General features: G+C 36.5%; 1 protein-coding gene across 1 annotated transcript; it reads left to right on the forward strand.

The window, feature by feature from the left end:
* Positions 1-144: 144 nt before the first annotated feature.
* Positions 145-25214, forward strand: LOC142351124 (leucine-rich repeat-containing protein 45-like). The gene is made up of 9 exons (XM_075403218.1): positions 145-474; positions 813-883; positions 5932-6110; positions 11576-11704; positions 12220-12332; positions 15275-15737; positions 18541-18664; positions 23862-24316; positions 24778-25214. The coding sequence occupies exons 1-9, from the start codon at positions 160-162 to the stop codon at positions 24924-24926; spliced, it is 1998 nt and encodes a 665-aa protein (XP_075259333.1). The 5' UTR covers positions 145-159; the 3' UTR covers positions 24927-25214.

A 25214-nucleotide genomic window follows, 5' to 3' on the forward strand; every position in this document is an offset into this window, starting at 1 on the left:
TTTTCGTGAAAGAAACATCAAAATCCGTGAAAATAATAGAACGCTGAAAAGCTGTGGTTTTGATGCTGGAAATTTCTAATGATTCAGCTGTTTCAGTTTGATGCTATTAGATAGATAGATTGCTATAAAAGCCGTTTGTCTGACAATTAATTTCAAGTAATGGATTTTTCAGGTCAAATGAGGAGTGAAACACTTAGCTCCCTGTACGTCAAATTTTGTTCTGATCTTGAAATAACAATTCAGGAAAGCGTTGCTAACAGTTTGAGGAAATGCGGTGATTCAACAGAGGCAACTGTCACATTGCGGGGCTGCTCTCTAACCTTGGAAACGTGCTCTGTTCTAGGTCTTCTATTATCGAAAACCGAAATTGTATCAATTTTGGATCTCACTGACTGCGTTCTGGGTGATGACGGCGCGAAGCATATTCTGAACGGCTTAGTTGAAAATAAATCTGTTAAAGCGCTTTTTCTGAAGGTTAGATGTGTATAATTGTGTTCGCGAGAATGGTTATTGGAGAATGTCTTGAGTTAATATTTGATTAATTCTGCAATATTTGATTGATTCTGCTCTTGAGTTAATATTTTGTACTGCAATGCAGCCTACAAGAGCCCATATTGTAATCGTTCGAATTGCTTTTCCTCCTTAGCTATTTCAAGTATCCTTAGGATAAGCTTCCATAGCTTACTTAAATCGATTCGAATAATTCTAAGCAGACCTTATGCTTTCTGAATCCTATTTTAAAGAAATCTGGAACTCGCTACTCTCAGCTGTGTGGTAACAACAAAAATAGCAACTCAAAGTCCTTTGTTTAGGGCAATAATTTGAGGTCAGGTGCTGCTGAAGTTATTGGCCGATTGTTGCGACACAACCAGAAAGTCGAGAAGTAAGTTTGATTTTAATTTGAATATTTATTTTGAATATTGCAATTACCTGGTAGCGAAATCAATCGCCGTATCCTTCATAATTATTGCAACCAGAGTCGAAGAAAGGAGGCTGTCCTCTTAAGTGTTGCTATATTTACGAATGTCGATTCTAAATCACTTTAGCTTTAATTTTTTTATAAGCTCTATTTACCTCAAACCGGTATTATTGAATACTTTCGTACTTAATTTGCAAATGATACCCTTCGACTAAAGTATTACTGCCACATTTATATATGTATGTTGTCACACGCGATTATTATGACGCCTATCCATAGACATGGCAGCACACAATGTATGTGAAACCATCATATAAATAGTCCCTTCTCTGCTTTAGAAATCCCCCCCCCCCCCAAAAAAAAAGTCCTTATAGAATCCCAGCTGAAGAGTTCGCAGAAGTCATCAGACAACTGAAAGAACTCTTCACTTCAAATGGCTGCACAAATCTGCTGCTCACGGTCGACATAAACTTCCAAGGTACAGATTGGCTGAGCCTGAGCTCTAAGGTGACGAATATGAATCATCAGCAGAACTAGAACTAATTGGTCTCGAGCAAATCCTGCCACGCAATGATGGAAAAAATCTTGATATGGTTCTATCAGAAAAACGACTGCAAACTGTTGAAGAAAAAAAGACGAACTGGAAAAAATGTATTCTATAAACAACAAAAGTGCTCTGACCACCATGCTTACCACACAAATATAGCGGGAGATTTTTCAGTAAGCGTCTCACCACCCCGGAAAATGAAAGCTTATAAAAAAGTAAACTGAGGAAACTCAACTTGCACATGTCAGAGAATCTATTCCATCCTTACTGTTAAAGAAATGTTGACGAGCTGGTAAAAGTGGTCCTGCTGGACAAAAAGAGTTGTTCTCATTCTTCGCGTGACATCGCACAGAGGAAAACTCGCACCTTGGGTCACGGCTTCAACCACACACTTTCTCAAAATCCTCGAACCGTGAAACGAAGAAATGGAAAGCTCTCATTGTTGATCAAAATAAAGAAAATAGAGAAGAAAATTGAAGAACTAGTGAAAACAGATCAGGCTGTATGAGGAAAAACTTTTCCAGCTCAGAAGAAAGTCAGATCTGCAAAAGTGTCTGAAATCTCTTGCGCAAAAGCATACCTGATAAAATATTCTTCAACTTGAACGTCGACGGCGAGAAGGCGACAAAGTAGGCAAAGACAGACTCCGACAAAAGAGAACTTTCAAATGTTTTTAACAAAAAAAGCGCAAATGGGAAAAAAGGAAATCCAAAGGTCACCTTAAACCATATCAAAATCGTGAAAAAGAAGTAGAACAAGTCATGACGGATCTAATCAGTAAAAAGCCTGCGGACCGGACGAAGGAAATATTGTCTTGAAGAATGCAACGGCACTCCAAGTCAATTAACCAATCTTTCAAACATGTGTAAATAAGGGTTGCTATCAGAAATGCTGAAAATCATGCATTATAGCACCAATCCACCAATATAAAGACCACGCGGACATCTCAAACTACAGTCCAACTGCACTGCTTGATAACGCCTCCCAAAATATTTGAAAGAGTGCTATTCAAAAGATTGTATCCTTTAATCGAAAAGAGTTTGTTGCGCTGCAGCTGTTAATCTAACTTGACGCTTTGAGGAAATCTATAGAAAGCTTGACTTGGAAGAAGCAGTGGAAATCGGAGCCCTTTTCGTGGTCTTCTGCAAAGCTTCTGATATTGTCGCATAATAAACTGATTCAGAAGCTCAGAAAAATTGGAGTAGGTGGTAAGCTACTGCAGCTACTTCCTAGTTACTTACCAGATCCTGAACAAAGGGTTAGAGTAGGAAGGGTCATATCAAGCAAATCAGGAAGCACTTCGGGCGTACCATAAGGGTTTATAATTGGGCCGCTCATGTTCATCGATAATCCGCCAAACAAAGCATGATCGGAAAATTATTTCGGATATGCTGGCGACTTGAAAGTGTTGAGCGAATACAGAGTACAAGCAATGGAATCGCTTCAAAAATTGATTAATGGAGCTCCGAAAAAGACTCGAAATAAACACAGCAAAATCGAAAATGCTGTTGCTCCGAACTCAAGACGATGAAAGCAACTGGAAAAAAGCAACTGTATAGAATTCGTCCGCTGTCAAAAAGATCTTGGCGTTGTAATTAATTACACTCTGGGATGAGCTGAAAACTGCAAAGGGTTCGACAAATTCGTGGAAATCGACTATTATCTAAACAGAAAAACTCTTCCAAAAGTGATAACGTCTACAAAACCAAACGCATAATTTTGTTATCTAGTCCGTAATTACCTATGCATCCCAGGTCTGGTATCCGTCCAAACCTGATGTGAAAAACATCGAGAGAATACAACAAAGATCCACTGCCTGGATTTGTGGGACAAGATCAGATTACGACAATGGACTATTTGAATAACTCAGCATATTGCGGAGAGAGCAAACAAAAGTGGATGACTTATGGATCGTGCGATAATTATTTGTGTCATGACTTCGATGTCAAATCTAATGATGTCAAATCTGCTATTGGATTTTCTTTTAAGCTTATTGTCATCTATTTTAGAGGCTGAGTTCAGCATGTCTTTGGAATCTAATGAAACTGTGAACAAATTTTTGCATTTTTTGACGATTTTTCACACCCTATCTTTTTTCTCTTTCAATCCCAACGTTGGTCAGTGGGATCAACGGCAGCTACCCTCCAGCTATGTCAGCCATGTTGATTTAGTTCATTCTTTTACTGTCGAGTGACTTTCACGTTGGACGTTTTGACTTTTGCGTGATCTCTCATTCAGACATTAATCATGCCCCGAAGAAAAAAGCGATTGTAAGCTATCTGTTCCGATCAAAAAAGTGATAGTAATAAAGAAATTTTACAGCGGGAGTTGTATAGTAAATAAATTCTCAGACTGGTATGGGGAAAGCGCGGATTTGAACTCCACATTTGTCGATTCTTTTTGTTTCTCGACTCGTAAAATGTTCTCTTGGCTACACCCCCATCTCATTATATTTTCCCTCCTGTGGTTTGATAGCAATTTTCTGACGTTAATCGGCTTATGTTTAATTGGTTTATGTATGTGGTTTTGGCGACCTTTGTAATTATTTGATATTAATTTGGATTGCTTTTGTGAAAGAAAGGTATGTGATTAGGTCATATTTTGGCATATTTTGTCCATTTTTGAAAATTTCTGCCTATTTCTGTGATTTTAGATCATCTAAAATTATTTCAAGGTCTTTTTATCGGCCATATAAGGTAACACTAAATTCGAATCAGCTTTTTTTCACTTATTCGTGCATTTTTACGGAATTTTGCATGACATTTTTTTCGCATGCCAATTTTCGTTTGACCGATTTTTTTGTCTGACGCTTTAACTTTTCGTCGTCCAAAAATTGGATGGGCGGGTAGAGCCCGGAGGGCATTATGTGACTGTTGAGCTCTCTTAGAGCCTTAAGCCTTACTAGTCCTTGGGTGTGTTGTTCAACTAAACCATCGAGGAGACATGAATTCATTGTATGAAGGGCGATTCTTAGTTTGAAACACCATCAATCCCCCAAAACTCCCACTCATCACTGCCCGTCCACCCTTCCTGCCTAGCGATTTGGATCACCCTCGTGCAGTTTCATCCCCCTTCTTCACCCTCACTCAGCTCCCCCCCCTTAATGCTGCATCCATAAACCTGAAAAACTACCGAAGACAACCACTCGACGGTCGTTTGAGAGCAAATAGCCAGACGTTAGTCCCTGATGCTATACTTCTAATTTTTTACAGAGGCAGTTAGTGGCTCTTTAAGTTTGCGTGGTTGGCAGAAGTTTAGCAAAAGATTTTTCGGATCTTTTCCGTTCGGCACAAACGGAAAAGATCAATTTTTGGTATGTAGTGTTTAAACCATTTTTTTAGAAATGAAGTTTCTTCGCTTTTCTAAATTTCGGTTTTCTTTTACGCTTTTTTGTCCTTAATAATGAAAACAGTTTGTATCTCAAGCTTTTAAAAAGGTAATTGTTGATGGACAGTTTTGCGAATTTAAAAATTTTTTGGATGGTTTTCAGGACCTATCCTGCTATGTTTATTGTTTCTTCGTCTGACGCGCTTTTTCGTTTTTCATAGTTTTTTCTGTGACGCACAGGTTCATGACTCGCTGTCACTACTGTTTTGTTGTGTGTGAAATGAAATCTGATGTTAGGTTGAAGTGACTTACCTTGAAGCTGAACTGCATTATAAATTTTTGCGCCATAAATAACTTACTCTCTCAATGACTTCTATACATATTAAATATTACAATGGATTCATATATAATGAGGTCTGTATCCAAATAAGGCATCGCATCGAAAGTAAGCTAAGCAGATGAATTTTTCTCAAAAATGTTTTATGTTGCATTAGCAACTCCATTAACCCCATTTCTGTATCTTTTGGTATATTGTCAACTGTGAACTCTGTTCTTATTAGTAGCATATGTTGCTTCAATTTTATTCAGCACTGTGCGATAAAAAAGATATTAAAATTGATTTAATTCAAGATATTCATTAATCCTCGTCTTTCAACGACATGATTACCAGATGATTGCATATCCTTTGCCGATGATTAATCCTGGACTACTACTGCTTACATAACAATCTTGTATTATAGATCTGTAATTTAATTGTATTTTCGTTTGTAGAAGCGAAATTGAAGGGCAGTTGAGTAAAAAGAATCTTTATCTTATAACACCTGAATTGTCTGCATGTTTCATGAAAATGTACCCAATACCATTAAACCCAGTTATAACAAAATAATAACGTGTCAATTATTTTAATTATAACCAAAATAATAACGCGGCGACTAGTACTTAACTGTTCGGATTATAATATTTAATGACTGCTTATGATAGTCTGGTATTGCATATTTTAGCATTGGGTGAAGTAGCAAGTTGGGTGTAATGAAATTGGGTAATCCGCCCTGATACGGCCAGAATAACTTACTAGCTATGAAATTTTAATATTTACCACTTCCTAAAATGATAGTATTTTAAGGATACTCTGTTTAAGGCTAGTCTTGGAATGGAACGGAGTTGGAATGTGGGACGCATCCTTCGGGGTAATGGCTCAGGGATTAGCGGCCAACAGGTGTCTGAAGCACCTGGACCTCAGATCTAACCAAGTGTCACATGAAGGTGCCAGTGAATTGAGTGCTGTTATCAAACAGAACCACTGCCTTGAATCTTTAGGTATGTTGAAAACTTACATCAAACGTAGCAAGACAAAATAGGCTTTGTTAATGTGTAGCTGTGTTAGTACATAGAGAACACTTTGGAAGATGTGCATTATTATACAGCGATCATTTCATCGAAAAAAAGGATATATTTACATATTTACTTTTCTTTCTGTTTATTATTCTTTGTACAGTCGTTCATTGATTCTTATCAAAAAAAGACGAACTGGAAAAAATGTATTCTATAAACAACAAAAGTGCTCTGACCACCATGCTTACCACACAAATATAGCGGGAGATTTTTCAGTAAGCGTCTCACCACCCCGGAAAATGAAAGCTTATAAAAAAGTAAACTGAGGAAACTCAACTTGCACATGTCAGAGAATCTATTCCATCCTTACTGTTAAAGAAATGTTGACGAGCTGGTAAAAGTGGTCCTGCTGGACAAAAAGAGTTGTTCTCATTCTTCGCGTGACATCGCACAGAGGAAAACTCGCACCTTGGGTCACGGCTTCAACCACACACTTTCTCAAAATCCTCGAACCGTGAAACGAAGAAATGGAAAGCTCTCATTGTTGATCAAAATAAAGAAAATAGAGAAGAAAATTGAAGAACTAGTGAAAACAGATCAGGCTGTATGAGGAAAAACTTTTCCAGCTCAGAAGAAAGTCAGATCTGCAAAAGTGTCTGAAATCTCTTGCGCAAAAGCATACCTGATAAAATATTCTTCAACTTGAACGTCGACGGCGAGAAGGCGACAAAGTAGGCAAAGACAGACTCCGACAAAAGAGAACTTTCAAATGTTTTTAACAAAAAAAGCGCAAATGGGAAAAAAGGAAATCCAAAGGTCACCTTAAACCATATCAAAATCGTGAAAAAGAAGTAGAACAAGTCATGACGGATCTAATCAGTAAAAAGCCTGCGGACCGGACGAAGGAAATATTGTCTTGAAGAATGCAACGGCACTCCAAGTCAATTAACCAATCTTTCAAACATGTGTAAATAAGGGTTGCTATCAGAAATGCTGAAAATCATGCATTATAGCACCAATCCACCAATATAAAGACCACGCGGACATCTCAAACTACAGTCCAACTGCACTGCTTGATAACGCCTCCCAAAATATTTGAAAGAGTGCTATTCAAAAGATTGTATCCTTTAATCGAAAAGAGTTTGTTGCGCTGCAGCTGTTAATCTAACTTGACGCTTTGAGGAAATCTATAGAAAGCTTGACTTGGAAGAAGCAGTGGAAATCGGAGCCCTTTTCGTGGTCTTCTGCAAAGCTTCTGATATTGTCGCATAATAAACTGATTCAGAAGCTCAGAAAAATTGGAGTAGGTGGTAAGCTACTGCAGCTACTTCCTAGTTACTTACCAGATCCTGAACAAAGGGTTAGAGTAGGAAGGGTCATATCAAGCAAATCAGGAAGCACTTCGGGCGTACCATAAGGGTTTATAATTGGGCCGCTCATGTTCATCGATAATCCGCCAAACAAAGCATGATCGGAAAATTATTTCGGATATGCTGGCGACTTGAAAGTGTTGAGCGAATACAGAGTACAAGCAATGGAATCGCTTCAAAAATTGATTAATGGAGCTCCGAAAAAGACTCGAAATAAACACAGCAAAATCGAAAATGCTGTTGCTCCGAACTCAAGACGATGAAAGCAACTGGAAAAAAGCAACTGTATAGAATTCGTCCGCTGTCAAAAAGATCTTGGCGTTGTAATTAATTACACTCTGGGATGAGCTGAAAACTGCAAAGGGTTCGACAAATTCGTGGAAATCGACTATTATCTAAACAGAAAAACTCTTCCAAAAGTGATAACGTCTACAAAACCAAACGCATAATTTTGTTATCTAGTCCGTAATTACCTATGCATCCCAGGTCTGGTATCCGTCCAAACCTGATGTGAAAAACATCGAGAGAATACAACAAAGATCCACTGCCTGGATTTGTGGGACAAGATCAGATTACGACAATGGACTATTTGAATAACTCAGCATATTGCGGAGAGAGCAAACAAAAGTGGATGACTTATGGATCGTGCGATAATTATTTGTGTCATGACTTCGATGTCAAATCTAATGATGTCAAATCTGCTATTGGATTTTCTTTTAAGCTTATTGTCATCTATTTTAGAGGCTGAGTTCAGCATGTCTTTGGAATCTAATGAAACTGTGAACAAATTTTTGCATTTTTTGACGATTTTTCACACCCTATCTTTTTTCTCTTTCAATCCCAACGTTGGTCAGTGGGATCAACGGCAGCTACCCTCCAGCTATGTCAGCCATGTTGATTTAGTTCATTCTTTTACTGTCGAGTGACTTTCACGTTGGACGTTTTGACTTTTGCGTGATCTCTCATTCAGACATTAATCATGCCCCGAAGAAAAAAGCGATTGTAAGCTATCTGTTCCGATCAAAAAAAGTGATAGTAATAAAGAAATTTTACAGCGGGAGTTGTATAGTAAATAAATTCTCAGACTGGTATGGGGAAAGCGCGGATTTGAACTCCACATTTGTCGATTCTTTTTGTTTCTCGACTCGTAAAATGTTCTCTTGGCTACACCCCCATCTCATTATATTTTCCCTCCTGTGGTTTGATAGCAATTTTCTGACGTTAATCGGCTTATGTTTAATTGGTTTATGTATGTGGTTTTGGCGACCTTTGTAATTATTTGATATTAATTTGGATTGCTTTTGTGAAAGAAAGGTATGTGATTAGGTCATATTTTGGCATATTTTGTCCATTTTTGAAAATTTCTGCCTATTTCTGTGATTTTAGATCATCTAAAATTATTTCAAGGTCTTTTTATCGGCCATATAAGGTAACACTAAATTCGAATCAGCTTTTTTTCACTTATTCGTGCATTTTTACGGAATTTTGCATGACATTTTTTTCGCATGCCAATTTTCGTTTGACCGATTTTTTTGTCTGACGCTTTAACTTTTCGTCGTCCAAAAATTGGATGGGCGGGTAGAGCCCGGAGGGCATTATGTGACTGTTGAGCTCTCTTAGAGCCTTAAGCCTTACTAGTCCTTGGGTGTGTTGTTCAACTAAACCATCGAGGAGACATGAATTCATTGTATGAAGGGCGATTCTTAGTTTGAAACACCATCAATCCCCCAAAACTCCCACTCATCACTCCCCGTCCACCCTTCCTGCCTAGCGATTTGGATCACCCTCGTGCAGTTTCATCCCCCTTCTTCACCCTCACTCAGCTCCCCCCCCCCCCCTTAATGCTGCATCCATAAATCTGAAAAACTACCGAAGACAACCACTCGAGGTCGTTTGAGAGCAAATAGCCAGACGTTAGTCCCTGATGCTATACTTCTAATTTTTTACAGAGGCAGTTAGTGGCTCTTTAAGTTTGCGTGGTTGGCAGAAGTTTAGCAAAAGATTTTTCGGATCTTTTCCGTTCGGCACAAACGGAAAAGATCAATTTTTGGTATGTAGTGTTTAAACCATTTTTTTAGAAATGAAGTTTCTTCGCTTTTCTAAATTTCGGTTTTCTTTTACGCTTTTTTGTCCTTAATAATGAAAACAGTTTGTATCTCAAGCTTTTAAAAAGGTAATTGTTGATGGACAGTTTTGCGAATTTAAAAATTTTTTGGATGGTTTTCAGGACCTATCCTGCTATGTTTATTGTTTCTTCGTCTGACGCGCTTTTTCGTTTTTCATAGTTTTTTCTGTGACGCACAGGTTCATGACTCGCTGTCACTACTGTTTTGTTGTGTGTGAAATGAAATCTGATGTTAGGTTGAAGTGACTTACCTTGAAGCTGAACTGCATTATAAATTTTTGCGCCATAAATAACTTACTCTCTCAATGACTTCTATACATATTAAATATTACAATGGATTCATATATAATGAGGTCTGTATCCAAATAAGGCATCGCATCGAAAGTAAGCTAAGCAGATGAATTTTTCTCAAAAAATGTTTTATGTTGCATTAGCAACTCCATTAACCCCATTTCTGTATCTTTTGGTATATTGTCAACTGTGAACTCTGTTCTTATTAGTAGCATATGTTGCTTCAATTTTATTCAGCACTGTGCGATAAAAAAGATATTAAAATTGATTTAATTCAAGATATTCATTAATCCTCGTCTTTCAACGACATGATTACCAGATGATTGCATATCCTTTGCCGATGATTAATCCTGGACTACTACTGCTTACATAACAATCTTGTATTATAGATCTGTAATTTAATTGTATTTTCGTTTGTAGAAGCGAAATTGAAGGGCAGTTGAGTAAAAAGAATCTTTATCTTATAACACCTGAATTGTCTGCATGTTTCATGAAAATGTACCCAATACCATTAAACCCAGTTATAACAAAATAATAACGTGTCAATTATTTTAATTATAACCAAAATAATAACGCGGCGACTAGTACTTAACTGTTCGGATTATAATATTTAATGACTGCTTATGATAGTCTGGTATTGCATATTTTAGCATTGGGTGAAGTAGCAAGTTGGGTGTAATGAAATTGGGTAATCCGCCCTGATACGGCCAGAATAACTTACTAGCTATGAAATTTTAATATTTACCACTTCCTAAAATGATAGTATTTTAAGGATACTCTGTTTAAGGCTAGTCTTGGAATGGAACGGAGTTGGAATGTGGGACGCATCCTTCGGGGTAATGGCTCAGGGATTAGCGGCCAACAGGTGTCTGAAGCACCTGGACCTCAGATCTAACCAAGTGTCACATGAAGGTGCCAGTGAATTGAGTGCTGTTATCAAACAGAACCACTGCCTTGAATCTTTAGGTATGTTGAAAACTTACATCAAACGTAGCAAGACAAAATAGGCTTTGTTAATGTGTAGCTGTGTTAGTACATAGAGAACACTTTGGAAGATGTGCATTATTATACAGCGATCATTTCATCGAAAAAAAGGATATATTTACATATTTACTTTTCTTTCTGTTTATTATTCTTTGTACAGTCGTTCATTGATTCTTATCAAATGATGTCTTCAAAAAGAGATCAGAATTAAAATTTCGATGGTTACAAATTCTTATTGTTTCGCTTGTGATTTCAGATAAGAAGAGGTCAGTGTTGATATACTTGCAAGTGCTTTGATACTCATAACCAATCATATCATCGCGGTCAACTGAGAACGTGTTTGGGTGGTGTTGTTTTGTAACATAACCCTTGTAAATAAATGATTTTAGTTAGTGGTGAAGGGCGAATTTTTGCGCGAAGTTGTTGGTGTTGGTTACGCATTAAATTAGAAATTCATCTGCAGATGAAGTATTTTCTGATTAATTGAAAAAGAATTCATTACCATTGATGGCGATAAAAAATTATTCAATAGTGGGAATTGTTTATTAAAAATGATCTGTTCAAGTGAAACGGTAATTGAAGAAAGGACACAAAGCTCTAGTGGAGAGTTGATTGCTATCGGCGATGTTTTTCTTTTTAAGTTAAACAAAAATTCATTGAATAACTAATCGTCTATTTAGACCTGCGTTGGAATAATATCGGAATCATTGGTGCCAGAGCACTTCTCAACTCGATTCCGTTCAACCAGAGCCTGATGTCACTGGAGCTGTGTGGAAATAACATTCCAGACGATCTGCTCAAGGCTATTGGTTAGTATTTGTGACATCGATATAATTGAATTCTCTATTGAATATCAAAAACTGTTTCCTCTGTTAAGGGCAACTGAAACAATTTCTAGAATGAAATGGCATTTTAGCTTCTGGCAATTTTGGCATTTTAGCTTCTGGCACTGCTGACTTTCGGCATTTTAAAATGTGCAAGTGAGTGTTTTAAGCAAGATTACGCTACTCTGTATAAGTCTCGAAGTTCTGGCTGAACATCTCGAACTCCTAAGCGGTTGTCAATGAGCGCCCAAGACATTCAGTGACTTCCAAGAAGGATCATCTAACCCTGTACAAACGCACTGCTTTCGAGGACTAATAATTCAGTATAAATGATGAGTTGTTAGCAATAATGATGATGACAAATGTGGGCGTACACGTGAGATACGCGAGATAATCACAAGATAAAAAATACTTTTTAACTTGATCCGATCTGTGATGAGCCATTTTACAGATAGCATCTGGAAAACGAATCTGGTCTGCTAGGTAGTCTTTCCTTTTAGAGAACGCAATGAAAAGGAACAGCGAGACCAAAGTCATCAAAGAAGACTTCGAGGTGAAGACTCAGGTACTAGCCAGAGAGGTACATCATCTGCAGGCTGAAAAGGATTTTCAGGTTAACAATGTTAACAATAAGTCCAAATAATTTGAACATACACGCTGTGCTAGTCTATCGTGTATCAGGTTTTGCTGCATATCAATCAGGAACTTTGGCTGTTTTGAGTAAAGAAGCTGAGATTGATACAATACCAGAACAAACATTGTTACATTACTGTTCTTTTGAAGCACATTGAACTTGTTAATAGCCACCGTCAGACTCTCAACGGCTATTATCTAGGCGCTCTCCTTTTTACAATTCAAAGAATTTGAATTGTATTGGTGCGCTGTCTTTTTTTCTAAGATCTATTCACTTTTTTTCGGCCTTTTCACGTCAGTGGGAAGTCAAATTAGAGTGGTGATTTTGGTCACACCGAAATAGTAAAAGGGAGCGAAAAATCAAGTAGGTTTGAAGTGTGACTTTTTTCAAACTACCTTTAAAGTGGAGTGAGAAACTGGTGTTCGAACTATTTGGCGGTTTTTGAGATGGATTTTTTATCATGTGCGTCAATTTGACTTCTGTTTTCAGAGTTTCCTTTCCTTCCGTGCTTTTAAGACGGTACATGTGTGTTGTAGTTGTGCCTATTTGCCTTTGCTTGAATTCATTAAGGAGCAGCTAAAACTTTATATGACTTTGCCTCTATTTGTTGTCATAAAATATAAGTGAATTTTAGATTTTGCCCCTTTTTAAAAAAAAAATTAGCTGCTGTCTTACCAATCAATGTGTTCCTAGTATTATCAATGAAGGGTCTGATTGGTTGCTAGTGAGGCTCAAAAGGGCCTAATTAATGGCTCGAGTTGATAGCTAGTGGTTTTCATGACTTTGACACTACTTTTTCTCAAAAGTTTTGAGTGAATTTTTGAGTTCTGCAAGTGTTTGTACTTTTTCATGTCTTATCATTTAATCTCATTGGGGACAGGTCTCTGATGCTGCCAATAAGGGGTAAATTTATCAATTTAATCGTTTTTGTTCAAAGCTAGTGCTTTCTATGACTTTGACAGTAATTGTTTCTATCGATTTTTTTTTTTTAGTTTTGTGAGTTTTTCTTTTCAACTTTGTCGTCTTAACTCCTAGTCTCATTATTAACAGGTCTTGTTGATTGCTACGAAATCTGCAATTAAAGCAAGTCATTTCAGTTCATGTCTTTTGCTTTTTTTTTGATTTATACGCTTGTTCGTTTTTTTTAAACTTGTTAGTTTTGCTAGTATTTGTTGTACTTATTGCTGTCTCATTTTGACAGTTCTCAACGATGGTCATTGAGGACTCAACTAATTGATGTAATTGTATCTTTTAGTAGCTGTTGCGTTCTTTTACTTTTATACTAAGTGTTGTCAAAAAGTTTCAGCGAGTTTTTTTTGCGTTTTTTTTTGTTATGTCTTATCATTCAATATTATTAGTGAGAGGACTCATCGACATTTAATGAAAAGTTGCTCATGAGAAATAGAGGAATATAGTTGGGAGCTTGAGTTCATAGCAGTTGTTTTTTGATGATGATCCTGTCTTCTCAAAAAAATAAAAGTTGAATTTTTAGTCTTGCTTTGTTTTGTTGTTCATGTGTTGTTTTCTTGCTTAGTCTCATTACTAACAGCTCTCATTTGCCTTTTAAAGCGAACCAAATGATTGTTAATTCATAAATTTTCACAATTCACTGAATTGTATTTCAGGACTTGTCCTGCTATGTTTTACAATTTAAAGAATTTGATTTGTGTTGGGACGCTGTGTTTTTTTTTCTGTTCACACATTTTCATGATTTTTGAAGTCCAATTGGAGTAGTGATTTTGGGCACGCCGAAACAAGAAGAGGAGCGAAAAAGCGAGTGGTTTTGCTGCGTGAAATTTTTTCGCTCTGTTTTAAAAGCAGAGTGAGAAAACGATGTTTGAACAAAAATTGGCTTTCTCGCAAGTGGATTTTTTTTAACATGCGGCAATTTGACTCTGATTTCCATTGTTTTTCGATTTTTTTATCAGATTTTTTTTCTAAATTTTTTTTCCAACGCATTCAATATTCCATTCCAGGCCTTGTTTTTTGTTTGAAACAAATTTCCCTTTCTTGCTACTGTTTTTTTGCTCACTAGCGGCATTTTGACATTGATTTTCATTTTCTTTTTCTGATCTGATTTTTTTAGAAATGGTTTTCCGATCTCACTCATAGTCCGTTCTAGTTCTAGTTTTTTGTTTTTTCAATGAAAATTTTTTGAATTGTACTTCAGGATTTGTCCTGCTATGTTTTTTTTAATTCACTTTACCTTTTGATCACATTTTTCGTTTTACATAAGGCAAGACTTTCACGTTTGACTTCTGACTTACTTCACTCACTGTTTCAACTGAATGGATTTTAATTTGTTTATGCATTCAATTACGCAATGTGGTGAATACTGTCAAAGTCAAAAGATCAAAATCAAAAGAGACGGGATAAACTCCGGTCATTGAGAATTAGGTTATCAAAGTTCATAGAGTCTTTGCTAGCTGACATTGGTATTAAGCTTTATAGCTTTCAGTTTAGAAGCTCAATTAAGTATAAGTTTAGAATCCAACTGAAACTGCACTCCAAGTTACAACACTTTTTGACACTGAAAAAAAAGCAGAAAAATGCGGTCAATTTATCTTTTTTTCTGTTTCAATCCCGATGTCCGTCAACGGCGGCTGTTTTCCGGCAATCTGCCGGCTATGTTTTTCAGAGAGCTCGAATATAGACGAAGGCTCTTTATCTAATGTTGTGCATGTTTTTGGCAATGCTTATTTGCGCTATATTTATTGATGGCTCACACCTGGAACCACTACGCCGTTCCCGGTTTTTTTTTTTACTTCTCAGAGTAACTTGGTACTCACTTTGTTAGTTTTGAAATCTGGCACTGTGTACGGCAAATGCTGGCGCTCTATAATCTGGAACTGCAGAGATCATAGATCTTAAGACTACTGGAGCTCTTAATTGTGATCAATTTATTGTATCTTATGTTTCAGCTCAAGGAATTACTCGGGAAAGTCGAAAAGAGTGAATCCAAGTACAAAAAGGATTGTGGCGAACTTGCCAACAAAATTGGACGTCTGCAAGAATCGTTAGCACAACGTAGAACCCAATACACACAAGCTGTTTCTAAGCTGCGATTGGTTGAATCGGAACTGGCATTAGCCAATCAGAGAATAGATGAGTATCAAAAACTATTGGATCGAGCGCATGTCGAATCAAAAGAAAGCCTGACCAAATTTCACGCGGACTTACAGCTTGAACGGGAAGATAGGACTGAACATGAGCAGAGATTGGTTAAAGATTTGACTAGAAGTAAAGCTGAAATGGCAAATTTCGAGTTGAAAATTGCGGATTTGAATAGGAAGAATGATAATTTGGACATACAATTGAGAGAAGCGAACGAAACGCAGTCCAGAATGCAAACGGAAATGAAAGTGAAAACTGTACAGCTAGATGGTAAGAGCTAGTTTGTTGCATTCCGAAATTGTAACGATAGCAGATTGTAATTTAAGCAAGTGATAACCATCGTTCTCGGCCAGTACCCGGCTGCTAATAAGCATTGTCGCAAAATGACTCGTTGGCAAAGTTTTTAAAGAATTAAGTTCTTGTGGTTTACATGTGGAGCTGTGCTGAGATTCAAATTTTTTCTTTTGGCAGCAGGTGCTCCCAATCGATATTTGTGGCTATTATTTGTCCTGTTGGTCTTTTTAATTGCTCTCAAACGAGGTTTGTAGCAATTATATTAGTCCTGTGGTCCTTTTTGAATGCGATTTTTCGCTTGACCGATTTTTCGTCTGGCGCCTGAGGTAACGCACTGAGGGCCTTAAGGGCTCTTAGAGCCTTACCAGTCACTAAGATTGCGATTCACCTCAACTGTTTTGAGGAGACAATTTCATTGTGTTAAGTGCGGTTCGTAATTTTGAAAGTGTGACCCCCAACATGCCCCTAGTCCATCTGGTGGTTTGGACCCCCTCACGTCCAGCCTTCCCAACCCTATCCCCATCGCTTGACCCCAGCCACATTCCGCTCCCCCCACCACCACTTCGCTCCCGCCATGCTAGCAACTCTCCCAAGCTGAATACTACCGAAGCCAACCGCTCACCGGTCGTTTGAGAGCAATTCGCCTTTGCTGTTTTTCATCTGACCATATTCGAAGTGACTTTGTAACTTGATTACTAGCCGCCGTCAGCCTCTCGACGGCTATTATTTAGGCACTCTCCTTTTTTTAATTTCACTTTACCTTTTGATCACGTTTAATTGCTCTTGAACGAAGTTCATAGCATTTATTGTAAACGTGTGTGTCTTTTTTATGCAAAATGTTTGCTTGACGCTTTTGAATTTTCGAGTCACTTTTACGCCCTTTACTTTTTGCGTTTCGCGTGATCTAAAGTTCTCTCTCAATCACAATTTCAAGCAGCTGAACTCAATTGGCGGCAATTTAATACTAAAAGTCAAATGAAAAATCGAAACTGGTGCCATTTTTCACTTTCAATTTTATTGTGGTATATGTTAACATCTAATGTGGTTATTTGAAGCCCACTATTGATTTTCTTATGCACATTTAGACTCCCCCCCCCGACTGAAGCAGGCTGCAAATGATTTGAGCTCCTTCTAGTCGTTCGAGAGCAATTCTTCGACGTTTAGTCGGTTATGTTTTTCGTTTTACTTAAGTCACGATTTGCACAATGTTCCCTAAATGTCAAACCGAAACATTGCTCACGGCTGTCACAGCTTACCCAAGTGAATTGAAAAAAGACTAGAAAACTCTATCTTTAAAACTTATGTTACTTATGTTTGGATAATAAATAAAGTGATTCATGAATAAAACATTTATTTTAAGTGATCTGCAGGATTGAAATGTTTTAATATACAATATATTTTACTGCGGGTACTCTTGAGGTTAAAAAAATGTAAAACATAAAAGTTGAAATTTTGCAAGAAAATTTTCTTTTAAAATGCAGTGGAGCGCCAAGTTTCACTTGGAGCCAAAATTGGTTACATTTGTAATAGCTGCTGTCATTTTCTCAACAGACTACAATTTCCTTCCGATTATCTACAACGTCAAACAAATTGCGTTTGCTCCAAAAAAAAGTTTTTTTTTACCTGTAGACCTAGGTATTGTTTAACTCATAATTGAACTATTTGTTCTCGGCACTGCGAGCTAGTTTCAAAAAAAATTTAACAATAAAACTCCATTTTTTAATGTTCATTTTTTTACCAGGAATTTTGTTAACCGATCCACGCAATGGATATAGATAACAATAGATTGGCACATACTAGTTTTCGATTATTTTCAGTACTTGGTGGGTTAAAATGTCTCAAAATGCAATTAGATTTTTTCCTCGGGCAAACCTTTCAGCGGCACGTTGTAGGTTTGTCCATCTGTTACTCCCTCAACCTCATTATGCTCCTATTAGAATCTAAAATGCAGTGGAGTGCTAAGTTTCTCTTGTCGCCAAAATTGGTTATATTTGTAATAACAGCCGTCAATTTCTCAACTGGTTTTGATTTCCTGTACTTTGCTACGTCCAACAAATCGTTGCTCTTCATCTAATTTTGCCGGCATTTCATTATTTTGCATGAAATATATTCTGATTGCTCTTGGCTAGTTGTGCTTTCCTCTCATCCTGCTCAAAGTAACTTATATAGGAGTTGCTCAGCAAAGACGTTTAAAATGAAAGCAATATCGAAACTTATGAAGCGTTGTTTTAGGGGCCCGGTATTTGAACTTTGTCTTATTTGTCCCAACTACTAGGTTGAGTTTTTGTTGGCGTTGATACTAATCTGTGTATCCTGTCGTCAAGAAACAGGAGTCTGCAGTACAACAAATTCGAATTGAATTATCCCGAACTTCGAAAAAATTTTATAACCAAATCAAATTTTTTCTTTTCATTTTAATGACAAGCGGAGTTGTGAGAATCAATAGCGACTATTTTTTGGCGATCTACCTGGTATAAGGTGTTTTAAATCTAGTGTGTGGACAATAGTAAGCTAATAAGCACTACTGCTATTTTCATTATTTTAGGCACCTTTGTGACTATACCCCCCTCTCCGGTTGAAAAAAGGCACAATTGACTCCCCCCGCCCGCCCCCGCTTGTCCTTTGAGAAAAATTAGATCAAACTCAGTCGGTTATGTTGCTGCCGAGAAAACTCTTTTCATGATCAAATAAGTTTGCCCGACCAATTTGACTTTTTTTTGCACCTGGCGTCTCTTGGTTTTAATATAAATTTGTCATAATTGTTCTTTTTGATTTTTAGAGCAACTTGCGATTGAGAAGCAGAAATGTCGTGAAACGGTGCGAGACATCGAGGACTCGAGTGAACGTGAGATGTTCCGACTGAAACAGGAACATGAAGAGCAGACCCGAATTCTAAAAGACAAGTTAATCTTTTCATTACGTCATCGCCATCAGGACAAAATAGTTAACATATCTGCCAAAATACTCAGTGTACCAAAATTTACCTAATGTTTAAGGAAGCTTAGCTTGCTTCTTTGTGTTAAGTGAGTTTTGGCCGATCGATATATTTTGTGGAGACCAACAAAAGTGCATCATTGACGCAAATATCTCACAAATTCTGAGACAACAGATGAATGTAGAATATTGAGCTACACAAATCTTTAAAAGCAAAATTGTACAGTTGTAGTCCTCGGTAGCTCTAGTTACTAAACAATTTTTCGGGTCGCTTCATTGGTAAGTTCTGAAAATCACATAATGGGTATGCAAAAAATAACACAATTTTGATTTTTTTTTTGCAGTAAAAACACCATGTTTAATAGCCGCGTCCTCAATTCTAGGCGGCTATCATAGCGCTCCTAATTTTTTTACAATCCAAGAATTGGATTGTTTTGGTGCTCTGTCTTTTTACAATTCAAAGAATTTGAATTGTATTGGTGCGGTGTGTTTTTTTTCAAGATGTGTTCACACATTTTTCAATGACTTCGATCGTTCAAAACGGGTTAAACAGGTAAAGCCCAGCGGGCATTAAGTTTCATTAGAGGCCCAAAGTGGGCTTTAGTTGTCCTTCAAGTGCTAATAGTGGTGCAGCTGCTGGGATGGCCTTAAATTAAGGTTAAAAGGTCATTTTTAGGAGTTTTTGGGCTCAAAATGGTGCAAGTTTTTGTTTTTAATTGCTCTTGAACGCAGTTCAAAGCAATTATTGTAAACGTGTGTGTCTTTTTTATGCAAAATTTTCGCTTGACGGTTTTGACTTTGCGAGGTTAACATATACCACCACATTAGAGGTTAACATATACCACTATTAAGATTTAAAGTTAAAAAATGACACCAGTTTGGGCGCACTTTTTATTTGACTTTTAGTATTAAATTGCCGCCAATTGAGTTCAGCTGCTTGAAATCGTGATTGAGAGAGAACTTTAGATCACGCGAAACGCAAAAAGTAAAGGGCGTAAAAGTGACTCGAAAATTCAAAACCGTCAAGCAAAAATTTTGCATAAAAAAGACACACACGTTTACAATAATTGCTATGAACTGCAATCAAGAGCAATTAAAACATTTCATAGCAGTTCATAGCAATTATTGTAAACGTGTGTGTCTTTTTTATGCAAAATTTTCGCTTGACGGTTTTGACTTTTCGAGTGACTTTTACGCCCTTGACTTTTTGCATTTCGCGTGATCTAAAATTCTCTCTCAGTCACAATTTCAAGCAGCTGAACTCAATTGGCGGCAATTTAATACTAAAAGTCAAATAAAAAGTGCGCCGAAACTGGTGTCATTTCTTCTACTTTAAATCTTAGTAGTGGTATATGTTAACCTCTAATGTGGTTATTTGAAGCCCACTATAGAACTTCTTAGTCCCATATAGGCTACCCCTCCCCCCCCCCCCCCCCCCCGACTGAAGCAGGCTGCAATTGATTAGAGCTCCCACTAGTCGTTCAAGAGCAATTCTTCCGACGTTTAGTCGGTTATGTTTGTGATTTTTTTTGAGTTTCTTCGTTTAATTGGTCTTAGGTTGAAATTTTTAAAAGTTGATTAAGGTTGTTTGCGACACAAAGTTGCTTGTTATGACCATTTTCTGAGCTATAAGTTTTGGTACTACAAACACCAAACTCACGAAAGGATACTAATTTTTGCAATTTTTTTCAGGTTTTTTAAAAGTTTGTGTCATTTCTGAGTTTTTTTAGCCCTTGGTGCCGAGAAACCTCTTCTAGAGTTTGATAAAGGGTTTGATGATAGATTACCGCTTAGTTTCTTGTGGTAATGGAATGGTTTTCAACTTTTTGCCATCATGAATTTTAGCATTTTTTGACAAAGCTTGCAATTTTTTCATTTTTTTTTTGACATTTATTGTCATTATTCAAGTTTTATGAGTCCCAGGGGCCAGAAAACCTCATTAGCGGTTGGATGATAAGTTACTTTATGTTGCCATGGAATAGGTTTCAACTTTTGAATATCACAAATTTTAGCATTTTTTTTGACAAAATTCGCATTTTTTTCAGGTTTTTGAAAATTTTCTTTCCCAGTTTTTTCGTCGTTTTTCCAGCTTCAAGGACCAGGCAATCTCCTTTGAGGTTTTTTAATAGGGCACTTTATAGTTTCTAGTAACAATGGAATGGTTTTTAACATTTTAGTGTCTCGATTTTTAGCTATTTCTCGAAATCTGCTATTTTTTTAAGGTTAAGGTTTCTTAAAGTTTTTGTCAGTTTTTGATATTCGTCCATTCTCAAGTGCGAGAAAACCTATTCCACGTTCTGCTAAAAAGGTACTGCATGGTTTTTAGTTTCAATGGATTTGTTTTCAACAATTGAACCTTTCGACTTTTGGAAGTTTTTTGATAAAATTTGCAATTTTTAATTTTTTTCAAAACATCTGTATTTTATTTATTTTTCCTTGTCTCAGTAGACAGGTAACCTCATCCAGTGTTTGCTAGTCTGTTATTAAATAATTATTAATTGCTAGGTGACAATTGAATGGCTTTCAACATTTTAATAGAATGAATTTCTATTTTTGAAGTTTGAAATTTTTTTCTAAAAATTATTGCCTATCGATCTATGAGCCAATGAGTTTTTTAAAACTTGGAATTGGGTTCCTGGAAAGCCTTTAGAGATATAGAAATGATTCTGAAGATATTTATATCACGATTTTCAGAAACATTTTCTAATAATTTGCAATTGATTTCTTTTTTCTTAAATTTTTTTTGTCATTTTTGACTTAATCATCGATCTTCAAGGGCCAAGGAATATTTTTCAGGTCTTGCAGATATAATACTGGACCGATTTCAGAAACAAAATTTGATTTTGAACGTATTGTTGAAATAGGTATTTTTGAAGGGAAAAAAGCTTCGAGTTTTAGCAATGAGTATATTTTGTTTAGTTTTGATTGTTTTAGTTTCTCAATTTTTTTAGATGACTTTGTTTGTGTTCTGGCTGGAATTGTTCGATTGACCTGCTGGTAAGGTAAAGTATTTCTGAGTTTTTATTCTATTCTTTGAATTGTATTTCAGTACTTGTCCTGCTACGTTTTTTTATTTTTGTAAGATGTTTTCACACCTGTTTTCATGACTGAGCTTTCAAAACGGGATAAACAGGTAAAGCTCAGCGGGCGTCAAGTTTCATTAGAGGCCCGCGTTTAGTAGTCCCTCAGCTACTCAGAGTGGTGAAGCTTCTGGGAAGGCCGTAATTCAAGGTTAAAAGGTCATTTTTGGGAGTTTTTGAGCATAAAATAATGACATTTTTAGCACTTTTTTTTGTCATTTTTTTGATTTTTTGTTACAGTCTGAAATTGAGGTTTATTAAAGTTGATAAGGGTTCTTTGCAAGACGTAATTGCTTTCTACCGCCACTTTAAGCGCTATATCTTTTGCTACTCCAAACATAAACACGGTAATTTTTACAAATTTTTTCAAATTGTTTGAAAATTTTTGTCATTTTTTGAGTTGTTTCACTTTGATGTCAAAAAAGCTTCTCTGGGGTTTAATAATAGGTTATTGCATAGTTTCTAGTGGTAATGAAGTGATTCTAAACATTTTAATTTCATGAATTTTACCAATTTTTTTTAATAAAACTTGGTTTTTTTCATATTTTCTGACATTTATTGTCATTATTCAAGTTTTCCAGCCCCAGGGGGCAAAAAGCCTCATCTAGGGTTTGCTAACAGTTTATGGAAAATATTTTTTGGCCATGGAATTGTATTCAACATTTTAATACCTTTCACCAATTTTTTTATAAAATTGCAATTTTTTTCTTTAAGTTTTTAAAATTTTTATTCAGTAGCCTGGGAACCTCCTAAGGGTTTGCTAGTATGCTACTACATAGTTTCTATGGGCAATAAAATAGTTTCCATTTTTCAAATTTTGCATTTGTACAGAGTTTTTTAAATAAAGCTTGCAATTTAAAATTTTCGATTATTTTCAAATTTGATTTTTTTTGTCATTCTCTGAGTTTAACTATCTTTACTGGCCAACGAAACTTTTTAAATATTGTAGACGGTTTGCAAAATAGAACTCCAGAGTCAAAAAATATAATTTGACCTTTTTATAGCCCTTTTTTGAAATTTTCGTTAAATTCTCTCAGTTTCTTGATGCTTTTGTCATATTTGTCCAGTTTATCTACTTTTAGTGGCAGATTCATTTCTTTCAAGGTTTTTGACTGAGTTAATGAGTATTTTGAAATGAGTCATATATGGCCTTCAAGTTAAAAGCTTCAAGGGTTTTTGCAATGGTTAGTTTGTTTGATTCTTTTAGTTTCTCAACTTTTGAGATTTTGTCTTGTTGGCTGGGATTGTTCAATTGATCTGCTGGTCAGGTTCATTAGGTCTGACTTTCATTCATTTACTTGGATGGTATTTCAGGACTTGTCCTGCTTTGTTTTTTACTTCGTCCAACAGATTTTTGTTTCGTTGTACCGTGACTTCTTTGAATTGACTTTTTCAATGACTTACCTCACTCAAAAAATGACTTCTGAGCTCACTTATGAAACTTTAAATTTATGAACATTTACTCATTAAAGGTCAATAGTGTGCATCTAAGTAGTGCCAAACATATGCCCTAATTCTTGAATATTAGAGTCTTGAGTTTTTGATTTCGAATATTAATTTTGGGATCTTTTCCGTTTGTGCCCCCCCCCCCCCCCAAAAAAAAAAAAATATATATTGCTCGTGCATCTGGGGGTTGCAAATAATATGCGCCCACTAAGCTGAGGGGGCACAAATGGAAAAGATCATAATTGTCAAAAGCCCTATTAGGGTTTTCTCCTTATATAGCTTATGTGTCTCATAAAAATGACAGTCCGAAGCTAACCCAAAAAGTCTAGTGGTCTATTAAAGGACTGGTGGTCGATCCGTCTATTTTATCTCTATAGTTGTTTCAATTCACGTAACGCCACAAGCGTCTATCGCGGCTTTTTTCCGGCAATCTGCTGGCTATGTTTTATATAGCTTTTCATGCGTACGTTTTTTGTTACATTACAAGTCGCATATTTGGAATATTTTTTATAGGAGCACTAGCGTAAATTTCGTGGCAAATTGAGTACTTCAGGAGCGCCAGTTGCTTCGATAAAATCTTGGGTCCTAATTATTTTGAATACATCTGGGGAACATTTTGAGTTATCAGTTCCTTTTTTAGAATAACAAAATTGGAGCAACTCAAAAATGTGACAGAAGATGAACTCAGTCGCGTGAAGTCTCAGTCTGTTCAAGACAGAGTTGCCTTCGAAGACCAATTAGCCGAAAACCGACAAAAAGTGCGCTTAGAAGAAGAACAAAAGTATCGTCAATTAGAGGATAAATTACGCTTGGCTAACAAATCAAAAGAAGATTCAATAACTTACGCTAACCAACAAACTAGTCAAGCAAATCAGTTGCAATCTAGTGTCAATTCACTGACGTTGGAAAATGAGTCGTTGAAGCGCAGAATCGAGGAACTTACGCAGGAAGTTGCTAATAAAGCGACTGAAGTGAATGTGGCTGTTATGAAAACAAAAACTGAATTCACAAATCAGATCGTTAGACTTGAATCAGAGAATGCCTCGTATCAGGAGGTGAAACATCAGAATACAATATTGGAGAAGAAAGTTCAAGGTTAGGTGTGGGAACAAATGGGTTGGTTAAAATGCTTTTTCATTTGGTTATACGCTGGTTTATTTTGGTTCTGCTTGGTTGAGCAACGTCAGTTTCAACTTCGTCATTGTCAGTGAGTTATAATGTGTTGTTCAGGATGGTCCAATTATTGATGATGGCACTGAAGTAGAGCAAAATCTAAAATCTGGTTTCCCCCCCATTGTAGTTGTACCGTTATGAGGCTGCAATACTTTCTCGTGCGGGGGGGGGGGTACTCAATTTAGATTGGGTGGACCTTTGAATTGACCAAATCGATGATCCGAAGGAGCTCAGTGTTTGCAAGAATAAGATGATAATAGTTTCACCAGTTATTATAAAATATCCCTAATTATAGCGAATTTTCATGTTAGTGACTATACAATTAAACTAAAAAATGAATAAGTAATCTTATGGCTAAATACGAGATGCAACGTTTGTTTCAGAAAAAGCGAACGAAATCACAGCTCTACAGAATCAAATTTCTTCACTGGAGTTTGAAATTAGCAGAATGAAAGACGAAGAGAGACAGCGAATAAGCATGCTCCAGTCGGCCATTCATAATTATTGTCAACCAGCAACAAAATCGACGTAAAACGACCAGTTTGAGATGTACAGTTGACCAAGAACGAGGCTACAAAAACGTTTAGGGTTTCAGAGCACTTCCAGTTATATGTGACCTAACAATATTGAAAATTTGCAGCTCTGGAGCCCATTTAAATTTGAAAGCCACTAACATTTAAAACCTAAACTGATGTCAAATATGCTTGGAGAAGTTTGTGTAAATTTGTAAATGTTTAGTGTTAGATGTATTTGTAATATACTAGTGAATTGTATAAATTTTGATGGAACAAAAATTGAGTGTCCGGTTTTAGCTGCTGAA

This window comes from Convolutriloba macropyga, chromosome 12, assembly GCF_964194025.1.
Source record: "Convolutriloba macropyga chromosome 12, txConMacr16.3, whole genome shotgun sequence".
Taxonomy (NCBI): domain Eukaryota; kingdom Metazoa; phylum Xenacoelomorpha; order Acoela; family Convolutidae; genus Convolutriloba; species Convolutriloba macropyga.

Bases quoted from the DNA above. Each gene is read 5' to 3' on its own strand.
- LOC142351124 (XM_075403218.1), top strand. From the start codon at position 160: ATGGATTTTTCAGGTCAAATGAGGAGTGAAACACTTAGCTCCCTGTAC. The intron at 884-5,931 runs GTAAGTTTGATT...ACTCTGTTTAAG, and splicing joins CACAACCAGAAAGTCGAGAA to GCTAGTCTTGGAATGGAACG. The intron at 18,665-23,861 runs GTTAATCTTTTC...TTCCTTTTTTAG, and splicing joins ACCCGAATTCTAAAAGACAA to AATAACAAAATTGGAGCAAC.